Source organism: Misgurnus anguillicaudatus, chromosome 23 (genome assembly GCF_027580225.2).
Source record: "Misgurnus anguillicaudatus chromosome 23, ASM2758022v2, whole genome shotgun sequence".
Lineage (NCBI taxonomy): Eukaryota > Metazoa > Chordata > Actinopteri > Cypriniformes > Cobitidae > Misgurnus > Misgurnus anguillicaudatus.
The window spans coordinates 4,908,481-4,932,562 of NC_073359.2; the positions used below are offsets into that span (position 1 = coordinate 4,908,481).

The 24,082-nt window shown below is 38.9% G+C and overlaps 3 protein-coding genes across 3 annotated transcripts in view; all 3 read right to left on the bottom strand.

Annotated features, from left to right (window-relative positions):
* LOC129454148 (sialoadhesin-like) overlaps nt 1-6,500 on the bottom strand; it is a 104,737-nt gene extending 98,237 nt beyond the window's left edge. The window contains exons 1-2 of the mRNA XM_073861513.1: nt 6,452-6,500; nt 6,166-6,243 (exon numbers count right to left, since the gene is read on the bottom strand). Of these exons, the coding sequence (XP_073717614.1) occupies nt 6,166-6,243; nt 6,452-6,485 (112 nt within the window). The 5' untranslated portion in view covers nt 6,486-6,500. The remainder of the gene's footprint in view (nt 1-6,165; nt 6,244-6,451) is intronic.
* On the bottom strand, nt 1,686-5,133 carry LOC141359300 (sialoadhesin-like). Its single transcript, XM_073861551.1, has 3 exons — nt 4,751-5,133; nt 4,371-4,580; nt 1,686-3,059 (listed from the first exon to the last, which is right to left on the bottom strand). The coding sequence occupies exons 1-3, from the start codon at nt 5,097-5,099 to the stop codon at nt 3,052-3,054; spliced, it is 567 nt and encodes a 188-aa protein (XP_073717652.1). The 5' UTR covers nt 5,100-5,133; the 3' UTR covers nt 1,686-3,051.
* A 2,882-nt stretch (nt 6,501-9,382) lies between the features above and the next one.
* LOC129454145 (protein NLRC3-like) lies at nt 9,383-23,761 on the bottom strand. Its single transcript, XM_055218643.2, has 8 exons — nt 23,429-23,761; nt 20,767-20,969; nt 16,744-18,795; nt 16,134-16,304; nt 15,877-16,050; nt 15,625-15,801; nt 11,421-11,470; nt 9,383-10,768 (listed from the first exon to the last, which is right to left on the bottom strand). The coding sequence occupies exons 2-8, from the start codon at nt 20,880-20,882 to the stop codon at nt 10,224-10,226; spliced, it is 3,285 nt and encodes a 1,094-aa protein (XP_055074618.2). The 5' UTR covers nt 20,883-20,969; nt 23,429-23,761; the 3' UTR covers nt 9,383-10,223.
* Nucleotides 23,762-24,082: the final 321 nt, after the last annotated feature.

Genomic DNA, 24,082 nt, shown 5'->3' on the forward strand with positions numbered 1-24,082 from the left:
AGGAGTTTAAATATTTAGGAACATTCTTTGATTCCACTCTTAGTTTTACTAAACACACTGAGTATATTTTTAAAAAGGCAATGCAGCGCCTATATTTACTTAGGAAGGTGAACTCATATGGGGTCAGAAAGGAAATCCTAGAGACTGTGTATAGGAGTTTGATTGAGAGTGTGCTGACATTCGATATGTGTACCTGGTTTGGAAACCTGGGGGTTAAGAACAGAAACAAATTATCCAGAATTGTTAAGCTGGGCAGTAAAATTGTTGGTAAAGGACAGGGACAATTGGCAGATTTATATACTACACATATGAGACGTAAGGCCCACCACATTGTGTCTGACCCAGTGCATCCTCTGTTCACAGAATTTAGGAAATTACCATCAGGAAGGAGGTACACAGCTGCATTAGCAACAAAAAATATTTACAAAAAGTCATTTATACCGAGCGCTATATTATTACTGAACTCACAATAGTCCATGATATCTATTGGTGTGTGACGAAGGTGTTATCTAGTATTGTTTGTAAGGGTTACTGTGATGTTTGCATGTTGTATTTATTGTCTATTCATTGTGTATGTGTTTTAGAAATCCACCTGTGGAGCCAAAGACAAATTTCCACTTTTTGTGGACAATAAACTTGAAATTGAATTGAACTATTCTTATCTTTACGTGTAGCTGTTATTTGTTGGAGAGTCCTGTAAACAGTGACATGTTTACCATTTTGGGGGCCTAAAGAAAGTCCAAGAAACTGGAGCCCCACATGCCCCAACATTGCCTGAAGGGTTTTCATTTCAATTGCATGACAGTAATATTGAGTATATAGAATTAAGTTAGACATATAAAAACAGATTTATTTTATTTTGGACTGCTTAACATAACATGGTATAAGACAAAAAAATCTTGGTTTAAAAAATAGAAATAGTGCCCATTGTCCTTTTCAACATGATACAGAATTATTCTCTTTAAAAAATAAAGGTCTTGGTTTAACCTTAAGCTAGTAGTTCCCAAAGTTTTTCCATCGGCCTCCTTTTGTATAGAAAAATATTTTCAAGCCCCTCTCAGATCTATCCTTTGCTTGCAAATTCCTTATATGATGTATTTAAAACAATGTAATTTATACACTACTGCAACTTCAGTCTGATCTTACTAAAAAAACTAAATAAGAAAAAAAGGTGAAGCATTAGATTACGATTCAGACTGATCTAACAAACTGAACTAACAAACACCAGCAATGAATGTTGTTAGTTGTTTATTGTCTGGATTTGTAATAGGAATCACATAACTCTCATTTTTATATTGCAGAAACAAACTTACTGTGAGATACAACAAGCATATAGACGGCACTGCCTGTAAAAGATGTCTCTTATCTTTACTTCATCTTTTATGTCTCCAGCAGAAAAAAATCTAATCATTAATCTTCATCTTTTTACTGCTAGTGCTCTTATTCTTGAGCAACAGTCTCAACTCCATTCACAGGACAGATTATGTTTTATATTTTTATAAACATGTTCCTTTCATTACTAATAAACTGAGACAGAAATAATCTGCACATTTTTTATATTTACATTGAACTTTTAGGGAAACTGAATGTAATTGTTTCTCTGAAATTGTAAAACTTGTTAACAAAAATGTTAAATGGAGCTGATAGTAACATATTTAGCAAATTGTGTGCGCTCACTTAGTCTACTACGAGTTCTTTGGGTTTCACATGTGTAATTTTTAGACTTCGAAGTGTGCTCATCAGCGCCCCCTTTGCCCCCTTGATGCTGTCTGCAGCAGGCTTTGCGCACTTTACCAACCCAGAAGTCCTTGCGAAAGAGCAGTCCGACCAATCAGACGACAGATACATACTTACACAAATATATATTTTTTAAATTCTAAAGACAGATTAAAAATGAGTGTCGTGTTCTTGAATCAGCATAAAAACTTGATCGGCTTTGCCACAAACCACCCACTTAAACAGGATGAGACTGTGTGATAGACATCTCTGCCCAGAAAACCAGTTTATACCAGCTTCAGTTTAATACTAGATTAGCCTTGTAAGCAAAACACATCATATCAGAGACAACCTCAAAAACAAGTGTAAAATTCACAACATAAACATCACTTCATGACACGGCTTTTTAATTTCCTTTTTCAGTTTTTAAAATGTTATTTAATTATTGTTTAACAAAAGATAAATAAAACACAAATGGTAAAAGCTCATATTATCAATAGCATCACTTTAGTCCTTATAAATGTGTAAATACAGCATTATTATGAGCAGTTGAAGTTGTAGTAGATCATTTAATGATTTTATCTCATTTTCTCGTACTCAAGCGGATGTTAAAGAAACTCTTTTTGACACTTTTTATAGCATAAGAAGAAGGAAAGCATTTCATAACATGCTTGGATTTTACATATTTTGACAACTATTACATACTATTATATTAAAAGTTAATTTATAGCTGTTAATTATTGCTGAGTCCTGTAAAAGATGTCTCTTATCTTTACTTCATCTTTTATGTCTCCAGCAGAACAAAATCTAATCATTAATCTTCATCTTTTTACTGCTAGTGCTCTTATTCTTGAGAAACAGTCTCAACTCCATTCACAGGACAGATTATGTTTTATATTTTTATAAACCTGTTCCTTTCATTACTAATAAACTGAGACAATAATCTGCATATGTTTTATAGTTTCTAAAATGGTATTTGGAGAAATTATTAAGAAATTAATGTAATTAATTTAAAACCTGTAAAAAGTGTTAAATTTAGATGATGCAAAACTTACTTTCAGACTTTCCAATGCAACTCATGTGGGTCTAAAAATAAGCAGCGTGTAAATGAGCTTAAAGGCTGGCAGACAATCTGGAGCTGTGACAGTTTAATAAAAAAGCTCATTTAGATCAGACACACTGATGGGCAACTTCTCTTCTTATTTTCGGCATGACGCTCGATTCTGTTCCAAAACACGGCTCTGGTGTGCCCTTGTGTGCAAGTATCCCTAAAGTCTGCACTACATGATGTCATCAACGTGTCGACTCTGAGGAAGTCCACAAGTTCAGGGTGTGTCATATCTCTGAAAGGCAGGTACAAAAAAGCTTTATTAAAACATTATAGTAGCAAACCTTCAGAAAGCCAAGCCTTGTTTTAATCAGTATCATACAGTTTTATGTATTTAAGCATTTGTTTTGTCCATCGTATCTGAAAAAAAGACACAAACTCAGTTATTTTCAGAAAAGGCAGAACATTCAGAATTTGACTTTTCTGTGATTCTCAGATTTCAGTCTCACTGCAGCCGTTATCACAGCGCTACTCAGCAAATAACCATCATGACAGCTGTGTGCATATTTTCAAAATAACACAAAAGTTCTGAGTGATGTGCTATGACGTTCAGTGCCACTGGCAGCGCTAAAACACTTTCACTTTTGGTTGTGTTAGTACATTTAAAGTACAACTTGCATTAGAAAATAATAATTCCACCTTGATTGTGTTTCCTCATCTTCTTTTTTTAGGGGTTTCTCCAGTAATGATGGTACACAAAACAACGCGGCACACCGACACCTGACTTTGAAACCTGCAGAAGCTGTAATTTTGTAGCATCTTACTTCAATATTAATGATCAGCAATAAGTGCTGCACAGTGAGACTGAAAGTAGCTCAGCGATGATGTCATAGCTGACAATAAGCCAATCAGCATCAAGGACTGAAACTATCTATTTATCATTTACACTGTAACAAGTGAAAAGTTGGATCTACTTAAAGTTGCAGTCGGCAAGATCGGTTCTTGTGGTGCTGCTTGAAGTCGAACAAGCCTAATATCACATGAATCCACCTTATATTGAATGCAGCGTGATGGCGGAGAGAACATTCACTAACAAACTTCCGATTTCTTGGCTAACAACTAGAGCTAGCAGAACAACCAATGAAAAGAAAACAACCAAGGAAACGAAGATAGAAAGCGACCGTGCCTGTAATAAAACTAGGATCAATATCGGACCAGCATTTGAAAGGTGGAGGGATCTATGAGCTTTTAAAGGGTTCTAGCTGGATGCAGAGCTTGACACATTTCTTCTTGACAGGTAATTGTGCTTTATCAACCATTTATTGTATTTCTGAGTGTTATGTAAGTAATCTAAGTATGCTTAAAAATGCACTGCTGAGGACGAGCTCGATATGAGGTTGCTAGGTGGTAGTGTGGGAGGGGCATAAAAATTGAAAACATTCGAAATCATCTCAATCCTCCAGAATTGCCGACTGTAGCTTTAAATAGTTACTTCAGTTTGTAACTAAAACAAGTTTATTAAAAGTTATTTTTTTAAGTTGATCCAACTGTTAATTTTTTTACAGTGTAAGAGTAAAGTCAGATGTATGATGAGATGTTGTGTTACCTCTTACAGTACAGGAATACTCTTGTAGCTCCTCACTGTTGATTGAGTCCAGGTACAGCTTGTTTAATAATGTCAATCCATCTGTTACCTGTTGTCCATTCTTATACCAGATGTAAGTATGTTTGTTATCCAGAGTGCATTCAGTTGAACAGCTTAATATCACTTTTTCTCCATCTATTACAGGGTTTGGGCTGCTTATCACTTGTGTACCTGAAATTTCATAAAACATCAACTACTTTTCAAAGTTGGGCCTCATATTTTTGATTTAGCTCAATTGATAAAGCATTACCTAAACCTCTAATCACAGTCGTGCTGATATCAGCTATAGTGCTTCAGTATAATGAGTGTTGCACTACAGAGAGTTTATTATGAGCAGTTACCTGTAACAATAAGAGCGACTCCAGAATACCCAGAAACTTCTTTTGATGTGTTAGTGATGAACCTGAACTGATATCTTCCAGCGTCTCTTGTGTTGACGTCTTTGATTCTCAGTGTGTTTCCCACTAATTCCACACGACCAGCAAACTGATGATCCTCACGCAGATCCAAATGACTGTATTCCAAATGCCAGTATGTTTTCTCTACTGTATATCCAGTGGGATGTGAGTATGAAGAGTGAATATCTACTGTTGATCCCACTAAAGCACAAACTTCTGTAGAGGTGTAAGTCACACCCCAACAGCTACTGTTAGAAAGACCTGAAAGAGTCACAAAATACTGCTGTAACATTCACAATCAATTACAAACACACTCATACTGTATATGAATCAACAAGAAAACTGCTATAATTAATTAATTAAAATATTGTGTAAATGTCAGACTCACACACAGATGAAGAGGGAACTGAATCAGACTTAATGCAGGAATAACTGTCAGTGTTTTCACTGGATGACACAAATATGCTTTGGTCGTCTGTTAAATGTTCTCCATTCTTGTACCAGCTGTACTCATATTCTGATGTTTTTGGGCAGGAGGAATCACAGCTCAGTTTTACTCGCTGTCCTGTAGATTCAGGATTCATCTTCACCTGTAAAACTAAATAATGAAAACCTTACATTAGATGAGAAATGAAAAGAGTTTAACTGGACTGATGTGAATGTAAATGTACCTGAAACTGTTAGATTGACTGTGACTGAGCTGAGATGTTTAACTCCATCCTTCATAATGATCATGAGCTGATATTCTCCACTGTCTCTCTCTCTCGGATCTCTTATTGTGAGTCGTGAGTAATCTTTAGTGATCCTCTGATCCACTCGTCCTGAGTAATCTGAATCTAAAGTCAAATCTTCAGGTTCATCTTTGTTTCTCCAGTTTGTTCTCTGTTTCTGACTGAACCAGAACCCAGTTTTGATGTTGATATTTGAGTAAACGCACCTCACCATCACCAGTCCCCCCCTTACAGCACAAATATTCAGTTTATCACAGGTTACATTAAAGTTATCCAATGTTAGGGACCCTGAAGAAAAAAACGTAACAGTAACATTAATAATATTTCTAGCTTATCTGTATTTAACTTCATTAAAATTACAGAGCGAGATGAGAGATTCAGACAGTCCTGTAAGGATATTAACTCAGATTCATCAATTTTGTTCTAAAACATAAATCTCTAAGTTCGGTTTTAAATATACAAACTCACTTTAAACATTTTAGAGACTGATCCAAATGGAGAATTCAGCCTTTGGAGTACAGCGATGTAAATTAAATGAGACTAAACTAGTTTAAAATCTGACATACTTTTAACAAATATATAATGAATTGAAGTATTTCAGTACAACAACAAAACTGTGTTTCATACCTTGAATGTGTAAGAGCAGGATCAGTGATGAGAGTCTGAAGTTCATGATTTCACTTTGTAGAAACTCACATATACCAGCTACAAAACATTAAACAAGAACTTTTCTTATTGCTGATAAAAAACACAATGTTAGTTTGACTGTGACACTAAATTCATTCATCTCTTATTCAGATCTGCCTCTTTACAGTAAAATCAGTAACACACAACTGTTATTAACTAACAATAATTAAAATTAAAATATTTTATTTTCAAGTTGCATATAATAAAACAATAAAAACATGCATACAAACACGTTGTTGTGCAGTTCTCTGTCCATGCATCAGTGGTTTTTAGCTGTATGTTTTAGCTCTTGTTAAATGATCTGCTGATCTCAGTTCCTGTCATTGTGAAGAAAAATCTCAGTTCCTGCTAGTACCCTTCCTACAATACTGTAGTTCGTCTATTTCTTGTTTATTAGTAAATGTCAGTGAGTTAAACTTTCAGGAAATGATAATTGTTGACTTCAGCTTGTCAAACTAAACATTATAACGCTGTTTCACTTTTACCTTTTACCTGTAAGTTTAAAACACAGACTTACAAACATCAAACTTTTTAGAAAAGCAGAAGATGCAACAACAGATCTTGACTACATTTACCTTCATGTTTACCTTAGTAGAGGTTATAGCCAGCTTATGAAGTTAGTTAATTTTGAACTTATGTTTTCTTTAAATTACAGATAATATTTATTATATTTGGGACACAAGAACCTCAGCATGTATGAGTGGATTTGATTCCCAATTCCCACTGAAATCATTCTGTTATCAGTCCACTAGAGATCCACTCCAGGTTTTCCATTTCCTGCTCGCTCCTCACAGTCTGTGGATGTCTTTCAGTTCTTATTTGTGTATCATTGTTTCCTGTCCTTGCGTCTAAACTCCACCTCCATAGGATGTGAGGGAATGATGCAAGGAAAAGACCCAAGGACAGAGGAATTTAAGTTTTAAGTGAAATTGCATAGCCTCACTAAAGTTCATTCTCTATGATCAAATAGCCTTGAGAAATACCAGCTTACATGGACATACAAATATAATGTGTAACGGGTAAATGTTGGCCAGTATTGTAGAGGGTCATATCTTTGGTTGACATGGCGGTGCTTGTGTTGCTGGTGTTTCTGTTATTGATGAAGACTCAGAAGTGAGTCTCAACAGCTTCATTACCTTTAGATGGGTTGAAGAAACCTAACATTTTAAACACGATGAGATGGCAAAGTTAGAATACTTATCAGTTGCAAAGCTTCATTGCCTTTGGTCAGCAAGTCCAGAGTTTGGTTTATCGCCTTTTAAACCATCAAGCACATGTGCTGAAGTGTTTAACATTAAGCTATTGCAGTGTTTGTACAGACTAGTTGAGAATAATATGTCTGTGTTCACATGTGATTCATTTATATGCTTCATTTAGTGGTTAACGTTGTGCCTGCGAGATTGTTTGACATAAATAAATACACAATGTGCTTAAAAGACAGTTTGAGAAGCTGTATCTGTAGTGAAACTGCAGTCGTAGCAGCAGCATGTAAGCTGTCAATCTCAGAAGTGGGCGGGACACAGAGGCAGACTGAACACTGTTAAAGGAGAAACACACAAATATTGTACTCATTATAGCTGTATTTCCTAACAAGAAGTTACCTTGCAAATTATTATATGGTACATTTCTTTAGCTTTATGTAATCGCAGATACATTTAGATTGTTTAAAAGAGCTTCAAAACCAAAACATAAGTGTATAACAAAAATAGAGCGTGTCGACTGACGGCACGGGTGTTTGTACAGAAACTGTCATGAGAGACAGAGCTGGTGATAAACAAGATGTGCAAACATTTATTTGTGGTGGCCAATATTAATTTTGTGGCAGACTGAGAAATAAATAAATGTATGGGAATGTACAACAATGCTCTCACTTGTATGATCTCCCACTATAATGCCTATAATCCCTCCCACTCCAAAGTGTTACTAAACTCGATGGAAGAGCTAACCAAGCTAAAGTGAGGTAAGCTGACCTGACCTAACCCAAACCATACCGTTGGGTACGATGCAATGGAAAAGTGCCATAAGTTGCAGCAGTGGCAACAACAGTTTTGCATTTACCATCGCAAGCAAAAATGCCTTATGAAGAAATGGTCTGCAGATATTTTTGACCTGACGGGAGGGGTTCTAGCGGACCAATCACAGCGCTTGCAGTCCGCTTAGAATGGATGTGTTGATATTTTTAAGAGAGGTGCACGTCAGGCTACACAGCCTACAGCGTAGCTACAGACCATAAATCAGACTACAAATGTCAGCCTTACCGATTGGTTCTGTTTACAAGACTTACAGTTTCATTGGTTCCCTCTGATGTTTATCACGGACTGAACTGTATAATTTAATAACTCTTGTTGCATTTTTAGAGGGGAGAGAATGAGTTATTTTGAAAAGTTTTTTCATCAAATAGCATTTTTTTGCTTTGGTTTTCATTAAGTTATACTACTATATATTATTAACATAATGGGGGCCAGTATATTAAAACTTCTGGATTTCGTGGGGCCCTCTGGGCAGTGGGGACCCCTATACATCTTTTACCACATCAGATCTGTTTCCAACTATTTTCAGTGGATAGTAGTAAAAGCCTGCTTGAAAAGTTACTAAATGTTGTTTGATTACACCATGTACCAATTAGCATACCAGTCACATTATCACATCACATGGTACCCCAAATCTGTTTTAGTTTTCTCTTAAAGTAATGGTCATAAATGTTTTTTTATATATAGCCGAATGCCTTATAAAGGTTTTCTGATTTCATCTGTGTGCTGTGCAACTGAGCTGTGTTCATGTTTGTATATCCAACCAGTTCAAATTTAAATAAATGAGGAACAATCAAATACACAGATAATCGAGTGTTTCCTCACTGTTTGGTAAATGTGCAGTTCATTCACGTGTCATCTCTGTACAGTCAGATCTGAATGTGCTGCTGCTCAACTCCCTGTCCAGAGTGAACACAGATGGGCGCCGGCTCGGGAAAGCAAAACCTCGTGAATTGCAAGGCAGTATAGTCAGATCTGAATGAGTCAAAGAGTCAGTAGGTTTATTGCTAAGCACTTTTATGTAAAAAAAAAGAGATTCTAAATCTAGCAACCAACCCACTAAGCTGGAAACACTATCTAGCTTTGGTGCAACATGTAGCACTAGGAGGTCATTCATGTTGCTGCCATTTTACTTTATTAACTTCATGCAGAGGTATCATTAACCTCTATCATAGGAACTTGGATCATCCACTCATTTACATTACATCTAGCAATGTTTTATAATATTTTATTAATATAAACTTTACATACATACTTTATACAATATAGTTGCTATTATTACATTATATTTCGTTCATTTGGATTTTATTTATACATTTAATGTTGTGTTAAATTTGTATATTTATTACGTATGTATATAGTTTGTGAACTGTCTATAATGTTTTTACAATAATCTGTTGGACAGTTTGCACTCTTTGTACTGCACTGTCTTATAATGTCATGGTCATTTTGAACATTGCCTCTCTGATCCTGAGTATTGATTTTAATAAATACTATAAACAAATGGATCCAATCAGAGAGGCAATGGTCACCATGCCCTGTAGACATGCCATGTAGAGTAGCGGATAAATCCAAATATTGTCATAAAAAGGCATCGGGTTGAGGCAGGCAGCGAACAATAATAATACTGAGTGCAGGAAAAAAACAAAACACTCGAGAGATATAAATCCAGGCAAAGTAAAAAAAAAAAACTAAACAAGATAATAAACTAGAATGTTCAGAATTGCAGCCAGGTCAAACAATACTTCATGAGGAGTGAGTGAGGTGTAACAGGTTAAATAGTACAGGTAAAGTATAGAAGGTGTGACTGAAAATGGACAAAAATCAAAGCATTGTTGGAAATTAAGTCTCTAGTGAGTAGTTATCAGTAAAGTATCTGTCTGTCTGTCTGTCTGTCTGTCTGTCTGTCTGTCTACCACATCATGATTTTCTGATTTCAGATCGAGTCTCTGTATTTTTTTGAGTCAGTCACTGTGTTGTTTTACCTGAGAGAGACACTGAAGAAGTCAAATAAACATTAAATCCAGCATATAGAGGTTGTGTGAATGTTGTGTTGAATGTGTGTAAGTGTGTGAGTGTTTGTGTATCAGAGACGCTGTAGAAGGACAAAGTGCCGGCTGACCAGTCAAGATAAACTCCTATTCTATTAGATGGAGGTGAGGAAGCAGATACCATTGTTCCCTTATTATCATGACGGGCACGTATACTACGATCAGAACAGTGCAGGCTCCATGACTTTTTATTGAATCCAAACACGCTGTCATCCCTCCTTTCTTTTCTGCGGATGTTTTTATATGAAACTGATATAAAAACACCGCAGCCTGTCCATTCAACCTCCCAGTAACAGCGTCCAGTCAGAGGCTCTTTACATAAAACCTGAGGATAACACTCAAATCTGTCTGGATGATCAGGATACGACTGCTCCACATTCACACATGTCACCTTTCTGTTGTCTTCAGACAGTATGAGCTGAGTGTTTGCTGTGTTTGGATCCAATGTAAGATCACAGGCATCTGAAAACAAGGATGAACATTTATAACAATTTTTATAACATATATAACTGTGTGTGTGTTTGTGTGTGTGTACCTGGTAATTATCACGTTGCGGGGACCAATTGTCCCCACAAAGATAGGAATACCAACATTTTGATGTCCCCATGAGGAAACAAGCTAATAAATCAAACAGAATTATGTATCTTGAAAATGTGAAGTAGTAGAAGGGTTTCTGTGATGGTTGGGGTTAGGGAATGGGGTAGGTTAGGGGAATAGAATATACAGTTTGTGCAGTATAAAATGCATTACGTCTATGGAATTTCCCCAGAAAACATGGAAACCTGTGTGTGTGTGTGTGTGTGTGTGTGTGTGTGTGTGTGTGTGTGTGTGCGTGCGTGTGTGTGTGTATGTGTTTTACATTTTAAGGACTAAATGTCATCCTACAAGATGGTAAACATCAGGACCACATATATTGTGTGACTGCCATGTAGTCCTCACAAGGAATAGATTATTAAATAAATGACTATGATGATATTACTTGATAAACATTTCTGTGAGGGTGATACAATATACAGTTTAACAGTTATTATGTACATAATAAAAGTCCTCATGTCTATGGAAAACCCTACAAAGCATAGAAACCTAATGTGTGTCTGTCTGTGTGTGTACTTACACTTGTGTAGTCCTGCAGTAATTCTTAATTCCTCTCTTCCATGATTCAAACTATACACAAACACAAATAAAATACACAAACATGATTCTAAATTCTGCTTCTGACACACAGTAAATACATTTGTGCAAAATGCGCACACAGTAGAGTATGTGAGTAGTAAGCCTGTAGTATATTTAGTTCCCATTTAAAGGAATGCATTGCATTCATTCATATGGTAATAACTGTAATTATTTGAGTCAAAGATGTCTCTTGCTCGTTTCACGTCCATTTTCACGTCCAAGTAAACGAGATGAAGCTAGATCGATCACATAACAAGTGTTGGCTCAAACCAGGGTTTTTCCTCGAGGGGCAACCCCTTTGCATGTTCAGGGTTGCTCCCACATGTTTTCGAAACCTAAGAATATGGAAAGATTTCTGGTTTCCTTCTCAAGGCCTGAGGTTAGGTCCGGTCTGTCACCGCATGACATTAACAACAAATACATCTCTATTAGGCTAAGGATCGGTTATGGAAGGCCAAAAGGGACAATTCTCCTATCAGCTAGACGTCAGGGAAATGGTGCTTCTCCAGCTCAGAAGACCTCTTTCCTAGGCGTAGAATGGATTTCAGTGACTTCAGGCACAGTTGTCTCCTGCTCTTATAGACTCCATCCTTTGACCATAGGGTGCCCTGAGGGGGAACATGTTTTGCATAATCTAGGTCACACGCAGATGTTTTGTGCCTTTATATTATGGAAGAGACCATGGTTCCAAATCTGGCAAATCTGGCTCAGGTTTAAATGAAAGCTGACCTGTTTACGACTCAGGAGAACTCTCATTGTCCTCTATTGATTTGTTTCACTCACCCAGCTCTGCTCGGATGCCATGGAACCAGGAAATTATGCAAATTTAAATGGAAACGTTTTACTCCTTTAAGGTTTATGTGGCAACTTTATCTGCCTTCCACACCGTAGTGGTTGGTCCCTCATTAGGTAGGGACCAACTAGTCATGCGTTTCCGGTGAGGCACTAAGAGGCTGAGGCCTGTGAGTCATTCTAGGATCCCTGTGTGGGATCTGTCTATGGTCCTGGAGGGATTATCAGGGGCACCATTGGAGCTATTGGATACCATTTCAGAAAAGTTTCTTATACTGAAAACGATATTTACCCTAGCTATTACCTCCCTCAAGAGGGTAGGAGATTTAGAGGCTCTCTCAGTTTCACTCAGCTGCCTGGAGTTTGCATGATAAAGGCTTTTCTAGACCGGGTAACATCCCTAAGGTTCTGAATGGAACCAGGACACAGCTGTGACGCCGTCTGAGAACTTCTCTGTTTTTCGGATGGACAGAACAGCCGAGGCCGGTAAATCCAAAGGCGGAGGAGTGTGTTTCATGATCAACAAGAAATGGTGCGATCCCAGAAACATCTCCATCCTTTCGCGATCCTGCTCGCCTCACTTGGAACATTTAACAATCATTTGCCGCCCTTTCTATCTGCCGAGGGAATTTTCATCGGTCATTGCTACTGTGGTCTATATTCCCCCACAGGCAGACACGGGACTGGCGTTAGCTGGCCTCCATGATGTCATCAGCGGCTACATAAACAGACACCCCGATGCTGCTTTCATCGTCGCGGGTGATTTTAACAAAGCGAACCTTAAGAAAGTTTTGCCAAACTTTTACCAGCATGTCTCCTGTCCCACACGAGGAGCAAACATATTGGATCACTGCTATTCTCTGTTTAAGGACGCCTACAAGGCTCGTTCTCTACCAGCCTTTGGTAAATCAGACCATGCAGCCATTCTCCTCACACCTGAATACAAACAAAGGCTTGTTCAGGAATCCCCGGTGAGGAGGGTAGTTAAACGGTGGTCACCACATTCAGAGATCACGCTACAGGCAGCTCTCGATGACGCCGACTGGGACATGTTCCGGGCGAGCTCATATGACGTCAGCGAGTTCACGGAGGTGGCGCTCTGCTTCATCAACACACTGACAGAGCAAGCCACACAAACAATAACAATAACAACATTCTCTAATCAGAAACCATGGGTGGACAGCTCAATCCGCGCTGCAGTAAACGCACGCACTGCCGCATACAACGCCGGTCTACTATCAGGGGACATGAGGGACTACAAAACATCATGTTATGCTCTCCGCCGCGCCGTGAAAGCTGCAAAGCTCCGTTATAGGGATCGCGTGGAGTCGTATTTCCAGCTTAACGACTCACGGCGGATGTGGCGGGGATTGAGGACCATCTGTGCTTTTGGATCTAAATCCTCGGCAGAGGTGAGAGCTGATCCGTTGCTTGTGAATGAGTTAAACTCTTTCTACGCTCGCTTTGATGGTAATCGCGGCATCGTGACGCCGCAGAGTGACGCGTCGGAGAGAATCACTCAGAGCAGCAACAATCACGTGATCACCGTCTCGGAGGATGAGGTTCGGAGGGCACTCAAGCGGGTGGATGTTAGGAAAGCTGCTGGACCGGATGGTGTTTCAGGCCGTGTTCTGCGGTCCTGTGCTGATCAGCTCGCTGGGCTCTTCACATCCATCTTTAATGAGTCCCTTGCTACATGTGTGGTCCCAATCTCCTTTAAAAAATCCACCATCATCCCTGTCCCTAAGAACAGTAAACCCTCTTGCCTAAATGACTATCGTCCAGTGGCTCTCACATCTATAGTCATGAAGGTCTTTGAGAGACTCATCAAAAACAACATTTGCTCCTCTATTCCTGATACTTTGGACCCTCTTCAGTTTGCCTATCGTCCCAATAGATCGACTGAAGATGCCATCTCTCACGTCCTCCACTCTTCCCTCACTCACATCGACAGCAAGAGGGGGAACTATGTAAGACTGCTATTTATCGATTACAGCTCAGCCTTTAACACCATAGTTCCCATTAAGCTAATCACCAAACTCCTGGATCTCGGCCTGAACTCTTCTCTCTGTCACTGGATTAATGATTTCCTCACTGGCAGACCTCAGGTGGTGAGGGTAGGTCAGGTCACCTCCACCTCCATCACTGTGAGTGTGGGAGCTCCACAGGGCTGTGTCCTCAGTCCCCTGCTCTACTCTCTCTACACACATGACTGTTTGTCCACACACAGCTCCACCTCTGTCATCAAGTTTGCTGATGATACTGTTGTCCTGGGCCTCATTTCCGACAACAGTGAGACCGCATACTTGGACGAGGTGGAGCAACTGACATCATGGTGCCAGGACAACTGTCTCTTTCTGGATGTTAGCAAGACCAAAGAACTGATTGTGGACTTCAGGAAGAGACAGAACCGGTCATACTCCCCTCTTATGATCAGCGGGACACAAGTAGAGAGAGTGAGCAGCTTTAAGTACTTGGGTGTAAACATCTCCGAGGACCTGACCTGGACTGCACACATCCAGACACAGGTGAAAAAGGCCAGGCAAAGACTGTATCACCTGTCTCAGCTGAAGAAATTCAGGGTCTCACCAGCTATCCTGAGAACTTTCTATTTAGGGGCGATAGAAAGTGTACTGTCTCAGTGCATCACAACGTGGTACGGGAACAGCACCAGCCAGGACCGCAAAGCCCTGCAAAGAGTTGTGCGCTTGTCCGAGCGCATCTCAGGGTCAGCTCTCCCGTCTCTGCAGGACATCTACATCAAACGATGCAGATGTAGAGCTACAAAAATAATCAAAGACACTAATCACCCGGCTAACCCCCACTTCACCCGGCTGCCATCTGGGAAACGTTTTCGAAGCCTGATGGCCAAAACTGAGAGACTCAGGAGGAGTTTCTTCCCACAGGCCATCAGACTTCTGAATGCTGCAACTAACAACACGTAAACTCCACATTTGATATAGTACTGCGCTTTAGGCTCTAGGTGTTCCCATGAACAACTTGTTATAATGCTGTTTGCACATTATATTTCCGTACTTTTGTTATCTATTTATTTATTTTTTGGTTATATTGCACTGTCCATGGAGCGGACCTGTTTACATTTCACTGCCGGTTGTATATTCTGTATATAACTGTGTATGTGACAAATAAAACTCTTGAATCTTGGAATCTTGAATAATATTCCACGCCCCATAATACTGCAGGCTTTTTGTCCTCCACCTTTGAGGATTGTATCCAGAAGGCGCATAATTTGTTAAGCCCAGTGCATGTACATGCATGCATGGTTAAAAAAATCTGACCGGGGTACATATTAAAACGTAACTATACTTCAGGCTTTAGTGTTTAGTTCATACTTGAGTACGTTGAGTGTTGAGTTTGTATCACAGAGTCTCTGAGAAAGCAGCTGAACTCCTGCGTGTTTTGGGTGATTATAGCTCAAATCCAGCTCTCTCAGGTGTGATGATAGGTTTGAACTCAGAGCTGAAGCCAAATAACAACAACCTTCATCTGTCACCATACAACCAGATAATCTAAAGAGAGAAACATCAACATGTCTTCATAATCTTTAGTTTGTCTTTTTCTGTGATAAATCAGTATATAAATACCTCAGTATCTGTAGTTTACAGTTGTGACTCTTAATAGCATCAGCGATGAGCTTCACTCCTGAATCCTGCAGGTCATTGTTACTCAGGTCCAGATCTTTCAGGAGACACCGTGAGGATTGTAGAGATGAAGACAAACTTTCACAGCACCCACCAGTCAGATTACACATTGACAATCTAAACAGAACAAAACAAATGATCTTCAAGTAGTTTTTCATTTTTGTTTTAGTACCTGAATAATTATACTGAAAATGACTGACCTCAGTATTTCTAGTTTACAGCTGTGACTCTTGAGAGCATCAAAGATGAGCTTCACTCCTGAATCCAGGTCGTTGTTACTCAGGTCCAGATCTCTCACAGGTGAGTTTGGGGATTGTAGACATGAAGCCAAAATTTTGCAACACTCAATAGTCATATTACAGCTCTGTAAACTGTGTGCAGGAAAAAACAAACAACACATTTAATTGAAACCCAACTTGACTGAAGTAATGGTAAATTATTCTATTATATGGAGCCATTTTTTACCTACACACATTAACATTTTTATGCATTTAACAATTTTCAGAATTTCGTCTGCTGATTGCTTCTTGCAAAGGCGACTGCTATATTTTATTAACCAACAGATGGCGCTGTTTTTGACACGCTGACAGCTTTAAATCTTTACAGTCAGGATAAAGACTTAAGTAGCTCATGAAGCTTCAATTTCCCATGACTACTCTGCTGTAAACAAATTTTAAAATTGTATCAAACTGTTTTTTTAACCGTGGTACCTACTGATCTGTGCACAGCTGACATTGCAAAACAAACATCAAAGGATTGAAATCGTCCTTTCTTTGTAGTAGGTCTAATATATTATAAATGAATACTAACATAGCTCTTGTGCAGTTGCTGACAGCTGGTATGAGTCGTCTTCTCCCCTCCTGTGTTGTGTTGTATTTCTTCAGATCAAACTCATCCAGCGCCTCCTCTGACATCTGAAGCATGCAGGCTATAGCTGAACAGTGAGCAGCAGAGAGTTTCTTCTCTGAGTGTTTGTCTGATCTCACAAACTCCTCAATCTCTATGTACAAAGTCTGATCATTCACTTCAAGAAGACACAGAAACAGATTGATGGATCTTTCAGCCGAGAGATCATCATGTTTAATTTTATCTTTAATGTACTGTGTGGTTTCACTGATGGTTTGTGAGGTGTCCACCGTGTGTGTCAGTAGATCCTGTAAGAGTCTCTGATTGGACTCCAATGAGATGCCAAGCAGGAATCGCAGGAAAAGATCCAGATGTCCAGTTTTACTTTGAAGAGCTTTATCAACTGCTGACTGTAGAAGAAGAGACAGAGAGATCTCCTCAGACCTATGATTATCATTGTCTGAGTATCTGCTGTACCAGTAAAAGTCATTCTTCTCCTTCAGAAACATCTGCAGTGATTCTGTCTTCTTTATTAAACAACTGTACAACACATAGAAGGCAGACAGAAACTCCTGGATGCTAAGATGTATGAAGCAGTAGATTTTCCTCTGATTAATCACAGCTTCCTCCTTAAAGATCTCAGTGCAAATTCCAGAATTCAACAAGGCATCTATGATGTCTATGCCAGATTCTCTCAGCTCCTCCTCATAAAACATCACATTACCCTTCATCAGCTGTTTGAAAGCCACTTCAGACAGTTTGACAATCACGTCTCTGTTGGACTGCAGGAGTTTCTCTGGATCTCTCTCATCATACTTCTCCTTCTTCATATTCATCTGAATCAGCAGGAAGTGGATGTACATTTCAGTCAGATTTTTGGGGATTTTTGCACTCTCGTAGTTTTGTTTCAGGATGTTTTGAAGCACAGTGGATGAGATCCAACAGAAGACTGGTATGTGACACATAATGTGGAGACTTCTTGATCTTCTAATGTGTGAGATGATTCTGCTGGCTTGATGCTCATCACTGATTCTCTTCCTGAAATATTCCTCCTTCTGAGCATCCTTGAATCCCTGGATCTCTGTCACACGGTTGATGTATTTAGATGGGATCTGATTGGCTGCTGCTGGTCTGGAGGTGATCCAGATCAGAGAAGAGGGAAGCAGATCTCCTTTCAGGAGGTTTGATATCAACACAGTCACCGATGAAGTCTGAGTCACTTCAGAAACGTTCTCACCATCTGAAAATATCAGTGTCATTCTGTTTTCATCCAGACCATCAAAGATGAACACAACTTTACACTCATCATAAACCTTTGAGTCTAGATCTTGAAGTTCAGGATGAAAGTCGAGCAGAAGTTTGTGAAGAGTGTACTCATCATGTTGTATCAAGTTCAGCTCTCGAAATGGAAGCACAAACATGAAATCTACATCCTGATTGGCTGTTCCCTCTGCCCAATCCAGAATGAACTTCTGTACAGAGACGGTTTTTCCAATTCCAGCGATGCCTTTTGTAAGAACGCTCTTGATTTTGTCTTTTCTTCTTCTTTTCTCTGTTTTATATCCCGGTTCAGGTAAGGGTTTAAATATATCATTGCAGTAGATTATTGTGTCTTGCAAGCATTGTGTTCTGGTGTTTTTCTCCATGTTTATAACCTCGTGTTCTTCATTTACTCCTTCACTCTCTCCCTCTATGATGTGCAATTGTGTGTAAATCCTCTTCAGGAGGGTTTGATTCTCTTGTTGTTTGATTCCCTCAAATAAACTCTCATACTTGTTTTTCATGATGGTTTTGTGTTGGTCTTTGACTCTCTCCAGAACATCATCCACTGGTTGATAAGAATCCTGAAGAAGGTCTTTAGTCTCCTCCAGCAGGTTGTCTTCTGTGTAGAGCTGCCTGAGGTCAGAGGTCACTGCTTCACTACTTAGATTAGGTAGTTCCGGATTCATGGATCTGTCACTCTTCATAGACACCCAACCGGATTCTGGAGATGCAGCTTTCTGAATCTGTTTCTTCCTGATTAAAATCATACAATACAAAAAAAATAGTTTGTCTGATCTGCTTCTTAATTAATAAAACTTGTATTTCTTATGTGCCTTAACTCTCTGGGGTCGACCGGGGCGGGGGCGCCGCAAACTCTTTATTTTTCAATCACTCAGCAAAGAGACTTAGATAACTCTGTTGATTTTGGACATACAGATACTGTAAGATTTATACATCATTTAAAACGTTAAAGTGTCTAGTTTTTTTCTGTCCACTTTGAATAAAAACAGAATGTTGTGCTTTTCGCAAAATTAAGAAAATAAACATGATGGGTGTTTTGTTTTCTCTCCCTCAGTGAAGTCCTTTCAGAAACGCATCAGAAAAATGAACTGTAACTTAACGAATACTTGTCATAGAAACAAAAGATAAATGTCTACATAATACTGGGAATGTCAGCTTTTAAATGATGTAAGTGAGATCGAAAACATAATTGTCATTCGGTGTAAACTTTATGAGAAGGAGGAGAGGTACCTTATTTCTCCTGTTACCTGTTTATCTGTAATGAGAAGAGATCGCCACACCCCCGCGCCATTGAAGTGAACGAGCAGAAACACTACATGCATAACCCGTGCCTCCTGCAGTCAATGGATATGCAATCCACAATCCAGTCTCTCCATTCCTTGTTGTTTCATCCGAGTGCACCAAACCTGACATTTAAATCCTTATTTACTTGCGTATGTTTGTCAGTATTTCCAGACGCGAGTGTTTTCTTTGTTCTTCTGTGAAACAGTTCAAGCGACGCGCACATACACAAACACACGAGTCACGGATTTTGACGTGCTTTTTGGTATTCTTAAGCAAGTTTATTAAACACAGGATCACTCACATGTGCACACATAGTGCTTTCATGATCAACACGTGAGGGAGTAATGGTGGCGGCGGCTGTAAACAAACATTGATAAGTTTATCACGCTTGTCCCTTGTTGTGTTTATATTATAATAATTACAAAAACACAAACAAGAGTCCAGACAACGATAGGCAGGTCTTTTGAGCTTTTACTGCACAAAAGTAAACCTCTTGCTGGCCAACCAAACACTTGGTTAATTTTTACAATGGCCAAACAGTACCTTTACTAAATGTATACTTGTGAAATTCGTAGAAAATATTTCTATTTATTTCTATATATACACACACACATTATATATATATTTTTTTGTTATAAATTCACAAGTAAACCTTATCATGGTTTTACTACAAAGTTGCATTCATGTTGAACATCCCCACAAGGCTAATTATGTGGCTCATTATTCAACTCTTTTGTTCCTCAGCTGTCAATCACTGATTATTCAGGAGCTTTCCCGCCTCCACGCATATGGCCTTTCCCAAGCAAATGTATCTTAGAGATTGTAAATCAATATATTGTTTTATGTGAATGAGCAGGCCAGATGATTTTCACATCATTTTGAAGAAAAAACTCTAGACTACTAGATCATGTTTTGAAAAGTCTTGGGAAAACATGTTAAGAATGAGTTTTGTGGACTTATCAGTGACTTAAAAGTGTAGCTTTTCAAAAACCACGCATAAACATTTTTTCTCTCAAAAATACAAACATGTGCATACATGTTGATCATATAATATTGTAGCCCAGTTTGTGCTGAACGCAGTGTTATGAGACTTTTGCCATTAATATGTTTTTAAGCAACTGAAAAAAGCACAAATGTTAGTGCATGTCAAAACTTCCCCAGGGCCCTAAAAACCCCTTAAACCCCAGAGGGTTAAGCTCTGTGTCCACTGGATCGCTTAAACGTGGCTATAAACAACAAGCTCTAAGCTGGAAAGGAGTCTTTGACGAGTTCAGCGTTTCCCCCAAAGTTTAATTTTTTTACTGAGCATGGACAAAAACCACCAGCTGCAGCTCATACATTGAAAACAACTGAAAATATACGCCGTCTGCAGGATTAAACAATCCAGTGGACACAGGGCCTTAATAAATAATAGCTCACCTGAAGTCAGAAGTCACTTCTCCACTACTTAGATAAGGAGGATTCGCAATAATGGATCTGTCACTCTTCATAGCCAGACAGCTGGGTTCTGGAGAAACTGAAGTACCTTCCTCCATCTTATTATTGAGATTATTTTTTCTGAAGATGAGTTTTTAGAGGCCGTGCTGCTCTTCTTTCCATCAAAAATAAATCCACTTTGACACCTGCACAATGTGTATTTATTCATATATTTGTGTACATTGTCTGACTGCGGCTTGAACACATAACACTAATAACACAAAGATCCCAGGTTTGAATTTGAGAGAAAACATTGGCTGTCTGAAATAGCCATCTATAGACGGTTTCTTTGGATGCACATCCGTTGTCACGTTACGCATCTGGTCTTAACTTTACTTCCAGTTTCTGTGTATTTAATGGTCTGACTAGTGGCTAACATGAAGTCTTGAACAAATACCTCGTCAAAAATAACATAGTACCCCACGGTTTGGTTAGGTTCAGGTCAGCTCACCTCACTTTGGCTTGCTTTTGAGCATATATGCGGATGTGCGCGTCGCGAATCTGCCACCACAAACTACAAGTCTGGAAAAACTGTTATGGTGTTCCTGATTCTCAACCTGTGAATGTTTGCTCGAGACAGCACAAGCATGAAGGTAAATGTAATCTTTATATTATAGCGATGACGCTGGTAGTGACGATACTCTCAGACCAATCAGTGATCTACAGTGTTTTCATGTCACGTTTTGGTATCAGCTTGAGTCGCTTGGAACCCCATCCGAGATGGTACTAGAAAAGTATTGGGTAGTACGAACTGAACCCAGTGGAAAAGATCTTAAAAGTAAGCTGACCCGACCCAAACCGTGGGGTACTATGCAATGGAAAAGCGAAGGTTTGCACGGCCACATATACCCTCATATAGTCCATTATTTGAGAGGACAGCTATGTCAGAGTATGCACTCATTCAATCCCATCATGCACTGTAATAACAAATGAACATTCAATGTACACACAACTGTTAGTCACAACCTAATAACTTTGATAAATTTCATACATTCAAATAACACAACAAAATACATCATTGCTGGCCAAAACTTGATTTACTACTAGCCTGCAAAACAACCATTTTGTCATATGACTGCCACAGTGAAAATGAAAGAAACCCTTCAGACTGCGGCGTCTTTCAAAACCAAAAGGCCAGATAAACTGGTTTGTCAGTAAAATAACTTTCTAAGATAAATTCCATTCGCAGTTAGTGTTGAGAAATAATGCTTGGCTGTTGGTGAGGTTATTGGTCATGAAAATATATCTGATTCTAAACAATATTGTCACTTTTATTTGCTCCATTAAAAAAGCCAATGATTAGAAAGGAATATTCACAGATGATTTTTTTCTGTTCTTCTTATCAAGTCTATCAGATCACAAAATGGTGCAGTTGTCAGTTTTTCTAAACTCTATTAAGCCATTGAGTGCCTATAGAGACAGAGCGCAGCGCGTCACAACCTGAAAACCACGCCCACCGGGGGGGAAAGCAATCCAAGAGTCTCCATTGACTTTGTATTGCAAAAGGCCGCCTCCTTGTCATTTCTGGCTTATAACAAAAAACTGAACAATGCCCAAAAGCTGCCCCGGGACAACACGTACAGCCAACAAGCCCAAGAACACAGAAACAAGCCTTTATAAGCTGTTGAGCCGTAAAACCCAGCCTTTAAGGAGAATAAAGTGGATCGCCGACTACGTTTCCCCCTATTGGACGGAGTTTTACTAATAGGAGTACCATGAAAAGTTGCCTGTCTCCACTTCCGCGTCCAAACGCTCGCCCCTTGAAGTCGACAGCCCATAAAAACGTATTTATGAATTTTTTTGGCGTGTTAGATGTACACTTTGTCACACAGCAGCTTTTAGGTATTATTCTGTTTTTAAGTTTAATCTGTAAATAAGTTTTTATAAGCTGTCGACCCCAAAAAACGAGCGCCTAAAGACACAAAAATGGATACAGGCAACTTTTCATAGTACTTCTATTAGTAGAACTGCGTCCACCAGGGGGAAACGTAGTCGGCAATCCACCTCCCTCTCAAAGGCTGGGTTCTACGGCCCGACAGCTTATAAAAACTTATTTCTGTGTTCTTTGGCTTGTTAGCTGTACATATTGTCCCAAAGCAGCTTTTAGGCATTATTCAGTTTTTTGTTATAAGCCAGAAATGACAAGGAGGCGGCCTCCCGCAACACAAAGCCAATGGAGACGGTTGGACTGAACTCCCCCCCGGTGGGCGTGGCCCCCAAATCTGCATAACTGCGCTCTGTCTCTATTGGCATTTCAATACAACCTTGTTGGATGATAAATGTTTTAAGGAAAGTTTCAAAGTTTATTGGGATGACTTTAGTACTACCAAGAGTCCTTTAAAACAACAGCTGCAAAGAAATGCCATTCAGTATGATTTCTATTTGTATAAACACAAAAACAAAATAAAGCAATAAATACATAAATATTACGATCATCTCCACTTTAAAGAGTTTTTTATTGATTAACGTACTTTTGCTTTACTCTCTTCAGGCATCTTTACATCATCTAGCACAAATCTTGTCATAAGGTTTCAATCAAACACATATGTTAAAATAATAAATTATATGACAAACATCTGTTGAACAGGATTATAAATGTACGTACCGTGAGAAACGATCCAGCTTCTGAATGTTGTTTTTTTCTACTTCAGTTCATTTTACTTTTCATTTAACTCGTCCGACCTGTTTGGTTGAATCCACCCACTTGCTTGCATACCCTGCATGCCTAAAAAGTTTTTGGAAATATATTTGTGTTCTTGTACGCATGACTTGAATGTGTTTTCAGCTGGGGAAAGTTTTGTTAACTTGTTAGAGACATCTCATCCTCTACATGATTGGCCAGAAGTTACAGCTGTGTTATATACAATTAAAATCAGTCTTATTTGTTTGGGTGGAAACTTTCAATCATAATCTTTACAAAAGAGATCTAGAATGAAGATGATTTAGGAGTTGGAACAGCGAAAGATGGTATGAAGCTAGGTTGTGACTTAAAAGTGCTATAAGCCACCAGCGGCCAGAGGTAAAAGTTTTTCTGCAACCTATATTTTCAATGAGGAGACAAAAATGTAAAAGAAAAAAAATGCATCACAATGTGATAGTCACTTTTATTTGTAAAGCATGTTCAAAACTATTACATTTACTCATTTAGCAGATGCTTTTGTCCAAAGCGACATACAAATGAGGTAAATAGAAGCAATTAGAACGACACAAGAACAGCAAAACATAAGTCCACTAGAACTCAAGTCTAACACAGTGTACA

What these genes read in the sequence shown, in the direction of transcription:
- LOC141359300 (XM_073861551.1), bottom strand. Translation starts at nt 5,099, where the DNA reads ATGTTACAGCAGTATTTTGTGACTCTTTCAGGTCTTTCTAACAGTAGC. An exon ending in AGTCGCTCTTATTGTTACAG is followed by an intron (nt 4,581 to 4,750) that starts GTAACTGCTCAT and finishes ATGAAATTTCAG; the next exon opens with GTACACAAGTGATAAGCAGC.
- LOC129454145 (XM_055218643.2), bottom strand. Translation starts at nt 20,882, where the DNA reads ATGGAGGAAGGTACTTCAGTTTCTCCAGAACCCAGCTGTCTGGCTATG. An exon ending in GAAGTGACTTCTGACTTCAG is followed by an intron (nt 18,796 to 20,766) that starts GTGAGCTATTAT and finishes GATTTTAATCAG; the next exon opens with GAAGAAACAGATTCAGAAAG. An exon ending in TGTAAACTAGAAATACTGAG is followed by an intron (nt 16,051 to 16,133) that starts GTCAGTCATTTT and finishes TGTTCTGTTTAG; the next exon opens with ATTGTCAATGTGTAATCTGA.